The sequence below is a fragment of the Chenopodium album genome, chromosome 19, assembly GCF_948465745.1.
Source record: "Chenopodium album chromosome 19, dcCheAlbu1.1, whole genome shotgun sequence".
NCBI classification, from domain to species: Eukaryota; Viridiplantae; Streptophyta; class Magnoliopsida; order Caryophyllales; family Amaranthaceae; genus Chenopodium; species Chenopodium album.
In genome coordinates this window covers 8,147,152-8,161,318 of record NC_137852.1, presented here as the reverse complement: position 1 = coordinate 8,161,318, position 14,167 = coordinate 8,147,152, and the positions used below count along the sequence as shown (strand labels likewise).

At 35.7% G+C, this 14,167-nt stretch overlaps 2 protein-coding genes across 4 annotated transcripts; both read right to left on the bottom strand.

Moving 5' to 3' along the window:
- Positions 1-4,195: 4,195 nt before the first annotated feature.
- LOC145594736 (phosphatidylinositol N-acetylglucosaminyltransferase subunit A-like) lies at positions 4,196-8,969 on the bottom strand. Of its 2 annotated transcripts, none has more exons than XM_081651071.1 (10): positions 8,883-8,969; positions 8,680-8,758; positions 8,132-8,259; positions 7,214-7,786; positions 6,871-7,025; positions 5,805-5,895; positions 5,451-5,567; positions 5,248-5,351; positions 4,686-4,776; positions 4,196-4,601 (listed from the first exon to the last, which is right to left on the bottom strand). In XM_081651071.1, the coding sequence occupies exons 2-10, from the start codon at positions 8,681-8,683 to the stop codon at positions 4,500-4,502; spliced, it is 1,365 nt and encodes a 454-aa protein (XP_081507197.1). In that variant the 5' UTR covers positions 8,684-8,758; positions 8,883-8,969; the 3' UTR covers positions 4,196-4,499. The 2 variants fall into 2 exon arrangements, with proteins under 2 accessions (XP_081507197.1, XP_081507196.1); XM_081651070.1 differs by having other exon boundaries at positions 8,680-8,795; positions 8,883-8,968.
- Positions 8,970-10,599: 1,630 nt separating this feature from the next.
- On the bottom strand, positions 10,600-12,900 carry LOC145594782 (histidine-containing phosphotransfer protein 4-like). 2 transcript variants are annotated; one of them, XM_081651116.1, is made up of 5 exons: positions 12,743-12,900; positions 11,703-11,833; positions 11,554-11,622; positions 11,223-11,324; positions 10,600-11,134 (listed from the first exon to the last, which is right to left on the bottom strand). In XM_081651116.1, coding segments are annotated over exons 1-5 (402 nt in total). In that variant the 5' UTR covers positions 12,842-12,900; the 3' UTR covers positions 10,600-11,133. The 2 variants fall into 2 exon arrangements, with proteins under 2 accessions (XP_081507242.1, XP_081507241.1); XM_081651115.1 differs by having other exon boundaries at positions 11,253-11,324.
- Between the last annotated feature and the right edge of the window lie 1,267 nt (positions 12,901-14,167).

Sequence of the window (14,167 nt, the reverse complement as noted above, 5' to 3'; positions counted from 1 at the left end):
CCGTCTTCTTTCGGATAATGCGCTGATTGCTCATGAGGTTCTTACCTATATGAACAAATCAAAAGCGAAAAAGAGCTTCTATGCAGCTATCAAGTTAGATATGAATAAAGCCTATGACAGGGTCAATTGGGATTTCCTATTTCGGTTGCTTCAAGCTTACGGGTTTCCTCCTTATTGGATTCACATTATCCGTCAATGTGTTTCAACAGTTTCTTACCAGGTTCTAGTAAATGGTAACCCTCTTCGGGCTTTTCAACCTCATTGTGGTCTTCGTCAAGGCGATCCTCTATCCTCCTATCTGTTTGTTCTTTGTATGGAGGTTCTGTCTGCTATGCTCCGCAAGGCGGAACGAGACTCTCTTTTTAAAGGAATACATATTTCTCGTGGAGCTCCTGCAATTTCTCACCTGTTTTTCGCCGACGATTCCTTATTATTCTTGCAGATTACTCCCAAGGCCTGTGAGAATCTTACGGCCCTATTATCAGAATTCTGTTCTTTGTCAGGTCAGGTGATTAATCTTCAGAAATCTTTTGTTAAGTTTAGCCCTAATACTCCGACAGACTATCGTGATTTCCTTGCTCAAAGTTTGAGGCTTCAGCATAAGCCTACCTTGGGTTCATATTTAGGCTTACCGGTGGAGTTAGGCCATAGTAAAGTTGCTGATTTTGGTTTTCTCATTGACAAGGTGGTTAAGCGTTTGACAAGTTTTGCCTCCTTGGGTCTTTCCTCAGCTGCGAAGTTGGTTATCATAAACTCGGTTTTGGTTGCCTCGTTCAATCATGTTCTTTCGGTGTTTAAGATTCCTTCTTCGATATGTTCCAAAGTGGATAATCTTTTGGCCCGCTTCTGGTGGAAGTCGGATTCTCAGTCTCGAGGGCTTGCTTTACGTTCTAAAACTCTTTTACACCTTCCTAAAGGGATGGGAGGTCTTGGCATTCGACGTCTAGGTTCTTTCAACTCTGTTCTCCTGGCTCGTCAATGTTGGCGTATTCATCATCACCCTCAGCTTCTTGTTTCCAGGCTCCTTTCAGCAAAGTATCCTTCTCTTCGTTCTTTTCAGACGAGGGCAATTCCTGAGTCTTCTTGGGGTTGTCGGGGGTTGTTGCAAGGTCTGTCAGTGTTGTCTGATGGTATAGCTTGGAAGGTTGGTTCTGGCTCTCAGGTTCGAATTCTTGAGGACTCTTGGGTTCCTGGGGAACCTCTCTCTTTCCGTGACAATAGTGAGGCGCCTCTTCCGTCTCATGTTTCTTCTATCATTAATCCGCGTTCTTACGCGTGGGACTCGACTTTAGTTCATCAGCTTTTTGACTCTTCCACGACCAGTCGTATTTTGGCTATGGAACGCCCTAGTAGGCCGATGGATGATTTTGTTTATTGGAAATTCTCAAGGGATGGCAATTTCACTACCAAGTCTGCCTATGCTATGCTGCTTCGCAAGCTTAATCACTCGGGTGGAGTAACTTCCTTCCCTACTTCATGGTGGAAGTTCTTTTGGAGTTTGCCACTTTTACCAAAGTTGCAGTGTTTTTGTTGGAAATTTCTCCATAACGCTTTGCCTCTCAATGGGGTTCTACAGGCAAGAGGGATTCCAGCGGATCCAACATGTGTCCTTTGTCTTGGTAATCAGGAGACGATCGATCATCTGTTTCGTGACTGCCCTTTTGTTTCCACTCTTTGGACGACTGTTCCAAATATTCAGTCGCTTGTTGTACGCCAAGATCAACCATTCACTATATGGTTTGTAGACCAGGTGTTATCTTTGCGACAAACTAAGTCTTGGGAGCTTTTAATGAATTTGGTTTCTTTTTTATGGGCAATTTGGATTGCTCGTAATCATAAAGTGTTCCGACAAGCTGTGCTTTCTCCTGCTCTTGTTATTCACATTATGCAAGATTGGGTCTCTCGAGGCCTCGCAGTTCAGGATTGTAAAGCTTCAGCTCTCTTGTCCAGTGCAAGACTATGTCCTAGGTCTAGATCCTCCTTTTCGTCCTGCTGTCTCCAAGGTCCTTCTGGGTTTACATATGATATTTGCTTGGTGTTCGATGGAGCTTTTACAGCTCATGATAGCGCTGCAGGAGCTGGTTGGATTTTTCGCGACCCAGGTTCGGATATGGTATTTGGTGGTGGTTCTAGAGCTTTCCTCTCTTCCTCTGCTCTACACTCAGAATTACAGGCTTGTCTCTGGGCTCTCAAGGCTGCTGATCGTCGTGGTTTCAGGCGTTTGTTGCTCTACACTGACTGCTCGACTTTATTTTCTTTTCTTCAAAATAAAGAAGGTCGAGACATTTCTTGCATCTGGTTGATTCAGGACATTAGGAATATCATCCTTAGGTTCTCAGCTTGTGAACTTCGGAGGGTTCCTCGTCAGTGGGTGGCTCCGGCTCATTGGTTGGCTATTCAGGCTCGTCGTCGCCGGTTTTTGTTCTGGTCCTTTTAGTTGTTTTTGTTCTTTTCAGTAGTTCTTTTTTTAGTTCGTCTTGTCAAAAAAAAAAAAAAAAAAAAAAAAAACAAAAAAAAACAGGTTTTTTTTTTTTAATTTTTTTTTTAAAGAAAGATAACCAAAAACAGTTAATTTACATAATTTAAGCACAACTTTGGTGGTAGACTAGTAGTGGACTAGTAGTCTTGTCTTATTCAAGAGATTAATTATTTCATACTTTGAAGGGTCTGTTCAATATTTCCTTTTCTTTCCTTCTCTGTTTAATCACTTTATCTTTTGCTTTTAGATTTGTTTTCACTTACAATTGATATAACTTTAATGTCACTTTTGTAAATCACGCATTTACATTACTTTTTGTCTCATCTCTTTCCTATTACGGAAAAATATGTCTTTAGGAAGTTGCAAAAGACAATAATACGCATGATAATAAGAGAAAGCATTTATACAAACAGTTTTTCAGAGTATCAAGAGAGATTAATTGCAAATTTCAAACTAACAAGCATGAAATAAATAAAACTCGAGTAAAAAAAAAAAAAACAAAAAACAATAACTTAAAGAGATTTTTTATTGAACTTTCAAATAGTGAAGCAAAACAAGAGCAATTAATATGATCGAGATCAAAACTTTATTATGCAAAAAACTAAGGTCGTTTCCTTTTAAGTTGTCTTACCTAACATACCCTCATCTTTAGCCAATACCTAAACAAGAAACATCAGGAAATACTTGCTCAAAAAGGATTCAGACATTTTGGACCAAATACAAACTAATAATTATCAAAGATTTACTAAACATGATTAATTAATCCTAATCCATCACTTCTTCCTTAACGGGCCCGGGAGCGTGAGGTGGGCTTGGAGGCTTTGGGCTTGGGTTGTTCTCCTCAGCATCACAATAGCCCTTAAGAATATCACCCTCCTCAGGAGTAAAGCCCAATGAGCCGAGCATAGCGGGCCAACAATCTTGGACTATGACAATGATTGCATGACAACAATCTGAGCCCAAATATGTTTTTCCATCATAGAAAAACTGGAACACCTCCCCTGAGCAAGATTGGAGCTTAAACAAGGACTCCCAGCAGCTCGTCGAGTGGCCTGCCAAGCTTAGTCGAGCCACTAACGTGCTCGACTCAGTAGGACTAAGATCAACAAGTATAGGACGTGCATTGGTGATTGTTAAAAAGCATATTGTGAGTAATACGACAATTGTGGTGAGGATCCTTAGGGACTGTGCCATGGTAGGTGTTTCTACACGCGTGCTCGTGTTCGTGTGTGTGTGAGAGAGAGAGTGATGTGAAGAATAATGGAGTGAAGGGGTTGGTATTTATAGAATTACAGGGTGTTTTAAGGTAGTCAGTCTAGAATTACAGTTACGTGAGAATGGAAGAGGAAGCGAAGGGGTGTTGATTAATTTGCAATTAAGTCATACTTGCATATAAATGTATGTAGTTAACCATGAGAAGATGGAAATATTCCTGTGAAAATGAAACGTTTCATTTGATTAAATGCAACTGAACTCTCTTAAATCAGAGTAATTGTCATGTCAATATTGTACATTGGCTAATTTGATTTAGTACAAGTATTTAATTGTTTCTTTTGAAAGAGTACAAGTATGTAATTTGTTTTAACTTTATAAATCAAGTTTTTTACTTAGTATATTATAGCTAAAGATTTTTTATCGAATATATATATACTAGAAAAAAAATTACAACAATAAATACACCTGAAGTCTGAAGAATTTATATTATGAACTATCTTCAACAATCCTTGAAACTTGACAAAATGAAACACTCTGTGGTTTTTGGTTAAATCATCAGATAAATTACTTACACTGCGCCTATGGACATACAAAGTATAGAGCATTAACCACAAAACTGTTACAAAAAGTAAAAGAAAAATTAGGATGTCCAATAGTAATAGAAAGTTAGAAAGTACAAAGTACAAACGCCTACAGGTGGACTTCTTTGCAATGTGCTGTATATAAAATTTGCTGTAGATTGACATACGTGAGCGTCCAGCGATGAACTAGTGATGAATTTATCAATTATGTACAGAAGACAAATCTAATGTCGTTCCGTGTTTCTGTTCAGAGTAGATTGCTCTGATAAATCTTCCAGCTGATGAGATAATTGAACATCTGGAGCCTCCTCAATCTCCTCGTCAGGCTGAAAGCAAAATGTCGTAATATGAAAAGATTATAATGTCAAAACAATTAAAATTCAAATACAATGTTGGAGGTGAGTAAATACCTGCCATAGTTTCAACAGACACCAAAAAAGATAATTGATAATCATAACCAAGCAGAAAAGTTTGCCTGCCCATGCACCACAAGCAAGGTACCTGTTTAATTTTAAATCGATCAAAAGAAAAAGAATTGTCACTCTTAACTTTATCTTGCAATCTGCCAAAAAGATTATAAGGATAACAGACTGAAATGATCCAAGAGAACCAAAAAAAAAAAAAAAAAAAACAGTGAACCAGTATATCAACATTAATTGGGCTCGGGATAATGCATTTGTAAGTATTGTAACATCTGATCATTTTTTAGTCAAGCATAAAGGGCTAGGGAAAAACTGCCGATGCAATCACAACAGACTTTGTTGTCCAAATTAAGAAGATACAGCACTCTTTCATCAGTTTCCACCATGCAAATGATGACTTTCTGCTCTCTTTGTCTTGTTTTAACAATAGACTGAATTAACAGCATAGAATTTAAACATGAAAGAGATATTGAGCACACCATTCAGTTATGTCTTTCAAAGGTTTAGCTTACACGCTACCATTGAAGCATGCATATTTATCAAGCATTACCTTGAAAGCCGTTCAAGAAGATTCTGATCAGCACACTTCAGAGCCCGCTCATAGACTCTCTCTGTTCTCTTAGCAACATCATGCCAACTATATAATTTTTTCATCTAGCAGCAGCAGGAAATAATTAAATCAGCAGAGAGAAAAGAAGGGATCCGGGGAGGGGGTGGTGGAACTAATACAATCATATAAGTTACTGTACTCACTCGAAGATGCATAACTTGCGGATCAATGTTAGGGAGCATGGTTATCGCCTTTCCAACAGCCTGCACCATAACTCTAGGATCTGGTTCTGCAAGTACAATCATGTCATCTGGCAAAACCTAATAAGTAAAAAGGGGAAATTTGCACGGGTAATGAAAATATAATCATACATTGATCCATCCATACCTAGTATTTAGCCCACACATATATATCTCTTCAAAGTAAAAGATTTAGTTTGAATCATAGTAACAGACTAAGGCTGGTTGAAAGGCGAGGATGCAAAAACATGAAGGGAGATGCAGACTGATGCATAATAAAAATAAAAAAAAATAAAAAAAAAAACTCATAAAACTTGCCTCAGGGACACCTCCTACACGTGTGCTGACTGTTAATAATCCACAACTAGCTGCTTCCAATATAGCTATGCAAAATGCTTCGGTTAAAGAGCTGTCCAGAAATTCAAAGCAGAGAAATCAGATGGTGGAAAACACGAAGACAACAATGGATGTTAGAACATCAGGAAGGTCAAAACAACTGCAGAAAGGTAAAGAAAAAAGGAAGCTCCAAAACTTAAGCATTACATATATGGGAACTAAAAGATCATATGACTCAGCCCAGGTGAATAATATATTACTTCTATTAAGTTCTATGATAAAGAGCTTCAAGATTTCTCGTAAGGCTCTAGCCTTCACTATTGGTAAGCCTTAACTTCAACAGCACCAAATCGGGTCAACAAACTACATAACTGCAAACAAAGCGAATGAAATAAACAAAGTTCCTCATTGATTGATTTTTACTCTGGTGAATCAGTAAAACACGATTCTTAGAAACAAGGTACTGGCTAAAAGGGAATTTTCAACCAATCTTGCAAACTCAATCAAATACTTAAGGAATTAGGAACATCTAGGTTCAATTACTTCCAAAATTCCCCAATCAAATTAGAAGAATAACTCAAATTTAAGTGTTCAACTATTCACTTCCAAAATATGTAGATTACCAAATGAAATGCTCGTATCAACATCAGAAACTCATGAAGAGTAATCGGGTTTTTTCCTCAGCAAGCAACTCATCAAGTGTAGCTAAGGTAGACAAATTTAATCAACTGTAGTCCTCAGCTTGATCTGTTGGAAGAAAGACAACTGCCATCTATCGACTCATGATTTCTCATATTGAACTCAAATACTGTATAAATTTTTAAACCATTTGAAAACCAGTCTCCATTTGTTACATGAAATCAAGCATATATTATTTATCCCAAATATAAGAAAATAGCTGCTAGGAAAAACCCTGAAAATGAAAGGCCAGCAAGAAATTTAACACTTCCTCAAATCCTAAGTAGAGTCCAGAGGTACAAAAACAAGCAGATCCTCCTAAATAAGAGAAATTTTCTCTCCCTCATATTCTAAAGGAGACAAAAGTTACCTGTTCAAGAATATATGTCCAGAGATTAACACAGATCGAACTTGAGAATGTGGAACGGCACCCAACATTTCAACCCTATCTTGAAGAGAATGTTTTTCTCGCATCTCTTCTAGCCGTACTCTTTTCGGACCATCACCTCCAACAATGAAACGAACCTGAGATGATCAGTTGATAACAATTATTTACAATAAAAAACAAAGATGTAGAGCAATTGAATTATGTATCAAATATCTATGCATGAAAAAAAATAATTCAAAACCAAGTTTGAATTGAGACAAGTTCTGACCTAAGAGGACAAACATTAATGCTAATTCCAAAACATATAAAAAAATCATATACTAACATTGGGATGTAAACGACAAACTTCAGGAATAACTTCAACAAGCAAATCTGCACCTTTCCGGTATACCAATCTACTTATCACAACAATGACAATTTGGTCTCTTGAAAGTCGTTCGGGTGCAGGCTTAAACATAGCAGTGTCAACAGCATTTGGTACCACATATACCTTTTCAGCAGGAATTCCTGACCTTAGCACTGTATTTTCCTTGCTTGTATGGGAAACACAAATTGCTTTAGTTGCATCTGCCAAGGTAAATTGTAGGACTTTGTTCATGTGTATACTACCGACATCAGCAAAGCCGTACAAAGAGTGATCAGTAAAAACAACTTTATATCCCATAGTACGTGCATGCATTAGAGCTTCATGGCAGAAAGTTGAGAAGGCTTGATGTCCATGGACCAATGAAATCTTCTCTCGGACAAAAATAGTTCTCATAATAGGAAGTGTACCAGAGAACGTGGGTAATACACTCTGCATGAATAAAGGCTTCCATGGAACATAATAAACCTTCAAACCATTCGTCATATATCTCACCCCGGAACGATTTCCATATGAATGAGTCAAAACTACAACCTACAAATTATCCAAAAACCATCAAAATTGTTTTGTCACACACCAGTAAAGAAATATTATCACAATCCTATCAACCAACTAAGCCAACTTGAACCTTTAATAGTTTCCCATCCAAAAGATATATAACTTCAAGAGTTCACCATTTAGCATAAAATTTGGGCCAACATAAAATAAAACATCCACAAATCAGGAACAGTAAAAAAAAATGATAATCTTTACTCGATACCGATACTGCCTACTAACAATCTTGCACAAAATAACCAAAAATGCGATTTCCAAGAGTTTCACTACTTTCATATGACCACTCTACCAGCATAACTAATAAGAAAACCACAAACAATTTACCTTGTGACCAAGCTTAAGCAAACACTGAGATAGATAATAAATGTGACTTTCAACACCCCCAAAATTTGGGTAGAAAAAATCTGACACCATCAATATCCTATGCTTACTTTTTCCCTCCATTGAACAATCTGCAATGCAAGCAAAGAAGATATGAATATTACACTACTTTCCTGAGTATCAGAGAAAGAACCCAACTACAGGAATGTGTAAAGCAATTTAATCGACATCGAAAACCGAAAAACCAAATTAATGAACACTACACAGATGCCATCAAGTTGTAAACTGCAATTAGCTAAGAACTTAGAATAAGAATGTGTAATTTGGTATAATCGAAAACCCAGAAATCCATAACAATGAGATTCTATCAAGTTGCAACAGCTACTGCAATTATCTAAAAATCCACAATCAATTAATTACCCAATTCAAAATAAATCTGGAAATCGAACTTATAGAATGAAATTTCAAATTTGCTTCAATTAAGTAAAGTTCTGATCAAAATTAGAACAAAATTTAAGAACCCCAGTTGGAAACAAGTAGATCAAACTAACCCATTTGATAGTAAATCAATGCTGACGAATTTCCCAGGTGAATTCTGCTAAATTCGAGTTATAGAATTGGAAGTATAAGCTGGAAATTGCATGAAAACGAACCCCAGATGAAGAAACTGAAAATTAGCAAATTAATGGGAAAAATTTATTGAGAAATGCATAATCGAAAATTCAGCATGAAATTCAAAAATGCAATAAATCACCTTGTTCTTGCTCTTCAATGTTTAGCATCTCAGTATTTCACGCACTCTCATCCGACATTTTCGTTCTCTCTCTCCTCTTCTCACAGGTTCTCTCTGGTTAAGTATTGGCGCATAGCACCTATATGTTTTAGAAATATACAGGATGACAAAATGCACCACTACAGCCTAATAAGTGATAGGTGGTAGGTATTTTAGGAGACAATAATCAAAGCCATAAGATAACAAAAAGTACCACCACATGTATAATAGTACAGAAAAGTACTATTAATACAATTAATACCTTAATGGTACATTATAATACACAAAAATGTACCACAGTAGAAAAATATCAAATGAAAAAATATAATAAAAACCCCATACTGCCCTCCTATATGCATGCTAAACATATAGGTGCTATGCGCCTAGATGCACTCGTTCTCTCTAAGAAAATAATTACAGTAAATATGAGGGCTTGACAAATGACATTAGTACCCAAACTTCCTGCGCGAAAAGACCAAAATACCCCTTGAGATGCTCGATACAAGTTTATCATCTTGATCAACTTATATAAATAAACAACCAAAAATATGCACTATTTATGGTAGAATAGTTATTTCGTTATACCACGAAAATGCACAATTTTGTAAAACCTATAATGGTGTATGAATAATGCAATTTTTTGGCCATTTATTTACAAGTTTGTCAATTGATAAACCATTCATGTTTATCAAAAAGATCAATTGGGGCGCCCTCCATGTTTATCAATATGAGATATGAGAAAGTTGTATTTTCTCCTAAACATTATTACCTTACAAAAATCCACTTTAAAATTTTTAAACACGGCATTAAGGTTGGTCCCCCTTTTTTTATATCAAAGCTTTGTTTTCTTCACCTTATTTTTGTAACTAAACTGATTTATATTTTATAAAGTGAAGATTATAGGGTCTAAGTGGTGTTTATTGAAAAATTAAAAAGTACTATAACTACGTAAAAAAGTTGTGAGGTAATAAGTAAGCTAGGGATGTGAGATGAGGAAAAAAAAATCGAATGGAAACCATATAATGAGAGATATAATAAAATACCAAGTAGAATCGAGAATGTCTAAATTTTGTACAATAATTGATAATAATTTTCCAAGTGATATACGTTAATACAATTGCGTAAATGATAATCCAAATACATGCGAGAAGAAAATGTAAACACTTTTTATTAAAAATTTAACTAGTGATTATATTGAGCGATGCCTTGAGTTGAGGCACTTTTTAAAAAAATTTAACTAATAATTATATCAAACGATTCCCTGAATTCTTCTATTTCGTAATCTTATGTTATGTTTCATGAGGAAAATTTGATGACTTGACATGATAAATAATAATTGCTTGATTTTCAAAATAAAAACCCTTAAAAACATGGGAATGAATTGGAATAAGAAATAATAATTTAATACCTACTTGTATAATATTTGGTTAATTTTTAGACTTGATTTCTATAAATGAATTGGAGGTCCAATTACATGATTTAAACCTTTTAAAGTTATACAAGTATTTATAAGTTATAACAATTTGTTATCATTTATTTTTGAAGCATTCTCTAGGACCATTCCTTCTTATGATCTGAGATTCTGAGAACTTTTTTTGTCCAATGAAGATTTTGTCGGTCCATGGACATCATCAAGCCTTCGATCTCAACTCTCTGCCATGAAGGTGATGAAGCTTTAATGCATGAGCAAACAATAAGATACAAAGTACTCTCTCACAGTGGCAAATTTCTATTTTTCCCAACAAAATACACAAAAGTGAACAAATTTTCAGTACTGCTATACACATTCCATGCTACATGCAGCATAAGATGAGTAGCAAGAGACATGCTAACTGCATTACAAAATATCACTCAAAGTACAATCGACCACATACATGCACTTTGAACGTTCACACTATACTTCTGAGTTCTAACAAAGAAATGAATGACCCCTTGTGTAACACTCAAATCAGTTGAAACAAATCTGCATTTATCTTCTGTGGTATTGGTATATATAATTGCGCTGCTAAGTCATAGGAGACGACAAACATATCATGTACAGACAGCTTCTACAACTAAATTTAGCACAACATTATTACTGAGTACTACGTAACAGCAACACGTGAATCTCAACAACAGATGCCAGGCAGCCCTCCTAAGTCCCTCCAGCTGACCTCAACAACTGAAAATAAGCCTCAAGTTTCTTTCTCAACATCGCATGTTCTTGCTTAATCATCTGAAAAGTCTTGACACACCTACAAACGCGTGGAATCCATGCATTAAATCATTGCAGTTGAGATTAACTCAAGTAACTTTAAAGGAAATGAATTAGTGAATGTTTACTAATGTAGTGTGATTGGGATTTTATTGTACCCTTCTGCTATTCCAGCTGCACAATATTTCCTGAACTGTGAGCATTCGAGTACTACTTTCTTAGCTCCAATGCTGCAAATTTGCAAATGCGAGGGATAAAATGAGTTATATTCACTATTTCATTTATTGATTTCTCTAACAAGTACCATCAGTCGATCAGCAGAAAAATACTATATATATATGGTTCAACTAAACATATGGATCTTCAATTTTGCTATGCATATTTCAATACATGTCTCCATTTCCTAAATAAAATACATCTATTCAAAGCTACTCATAAGTTTAACTAAGCAATTCATACCTTGAGCTACTGCCCTTAAACTGGTGCATGTAGTTGTCCAGCTTCTCAAAGTCAAGTGGATATTTCGCTCTGTATGAATTTATCAATCAATATGCTGTACAAAGACTGAAGCCAATATTAGATCACTGGTCAGGTAAGAGTATACTCACAGTGCTTGGTCGATATTTTGGATTAGTCTAACTGAATCAGTGTAATATGAAGTTACAATCTCCTCAACAAAATCAGGGTTGGCATCATCCTGTAATTCCTCTAGTTGAATAAATTGCTCATCAAGATATCCCTGCAGCATTGGCATCAAATATTCAAACTACTAATCAAGAGTTCATTACAGGTAGCGGCAAGGCTGCATGCATCTGGCCTCCTCAGACGCTATGACCCTCCCAGCAATGTGACCAACAGTAGAAGTGAAATTAAAATTGCAGACCAAAGCAAAATACCTCTAGACAAACTTTTAAATAAATCGGATGTACAATAAATATTGAACATCCGTTATAAAGTTACCCCTAAAATGAACAAAAGTTACCCTAATATGAATAAAAGTTACCCTGACATAAATAAAAGTTACGAAGTATTTATGCTTTACTGATAGAAGTTACCCAAAAAATTGTAAAAGTGACCCTAAAATTAATAAAAAGTGACCCCCGATATACAGTAAATTACTGTACACCGGATGTATACAAAAGTTATTCATATTTCTAATAGAATTTGAACAGGAAATTTTCAAGTTTGAGGTGTCTCAGTGTCTCACCCACAAATAATCTACACGATTAGCCTAGCTTCTTCTTAAAGTAGCCAGTCAGTCACATGTCAAGTGCATTCATCTTAAGGTTTGTTCATAAAATTAACTTTCATATGCTTGCACAATGAAAATATCCCTTGAGAAATATAAACTCAAGTTAATTAAATACAATTTGTCACCATAATGTGTATAAACTCTGCCATCTTTTTATTTAATGAGTTTCAATGGTCTTGCATTACCCTAATGCTCGGATATTACACATAATTTCCATTTTTTCACAAAATCAGAATGCAGAACAGCAATGATTGCATACTGATCCAAGCAATGATGCCCAGCCCTTCAAGGAGATACCTTGATCCATCCTTCAATTTTTTTTTAATAGACAGATGTTTGTTAAAAGAAACCAATAGCTATAAGTATCAGATGCATAAAAGAATAGAGACACTAAACCTGCTCAAATAGAGACCGCCTTAATTGCACAATTTGCTCTTGCAAAGACCGAGTATCCATTCTAGATTTATATAGTTGAACACAGGTCTCAACGGACATGCCTTATAAGCCAATTGATACTAGGCACGAATTGTCTAAACACATCAAAGAGCTACGAGTATTTATATAGTTATGATTCTTCAGCATGCAGTCAGAGATGCAAGATTTTGCTTTCTGACTGAGAATATGAATAGACAGCAGTCAATATCCTTATCCTTGTGAACAACCAAGCAGATTCTTTTGTACCCACATTACAATAGCCTTGAAATTGGAATCATCTTTTGCACTTCTATCATTTCCTTACACCTATAGATGGATAAGTACATTCAAGTAGAGGGGAAATGAAAAAGAGGAATAAAAAGCAAGATTTGAAAGACTTGGGTGAATGTTAGGACAATTCTTTCACATTAAAAGAAGAGGGGAACTAATCAAACGTGGATACAGGGCCGCCTTATTCTCTCATGAGATATTTTCAGTAAAAACCATCTTAGGAAGGGTTTAGACATCATCATTATGCTATAAAATCTATTGGACACAATTAGGCATTTCCTTTTCTATGTCACAACTGAGAAATGTGATGTAAGCAGAGCAAAGACTTCAAGTGATTTCCGTCCAACAGCCTTACAGGCGGTTAGAGCCAGACTAGAGAAGCACAACATAAAGCAAATGACAACTCCAAAACTGAAAAAATAAAGTGATCATACAAATTAGAAGAACAAAAATGAGAAAACCAGTTAGTGTTTAATCATGGAAGGGCAGGCTCAAGTTTGATCCTTTGTGTCTAACCTATGTGGCTATGTATAGAAGTCCATAATACTTAGAAACTAAAACAGCCTTACTTTAACATTCTCATTAAACATAACAAATCTCTGTCGTTTCATTGATGGGGTTTCATAAACTTGAGACTGAATACACATGTACAGTAAAATCATTATGCACACCATATGAAACCCAGGAGAATCCAAGCAGGCAATGAATGTTAATACAAAGATAAACGAAAAAGTGGAAAGAACCAATAAAAAAAAGTGCAACATTATACTAAGTTTATAAAGGGATAGTGAACAAGAACAGCCAATTTTAACAATCCAAAGGGGAAATGGGGAATGGATGATAGTCATTGTAAAGCAAAGTAATATTAAAAAGTAAAATCATTATAATGTTTTGAGGATGCTTCTCTATTCTGCTTTGTATTTTACGCAATGCTTATTTACATAAATTCTAAAAAATTCTTAGATTGAAGTATATGGTTACAAATTAGAAGTTCTTATCTTATTCCACTAGGAACCAGGAAAAGAAAATGCACCCAACTCCGACTGAAATGTTACTATCAAAGAATAAGATCCAATACAAACAGTGGCTTGCCATTTTGATGTTGGTAATGGTAAG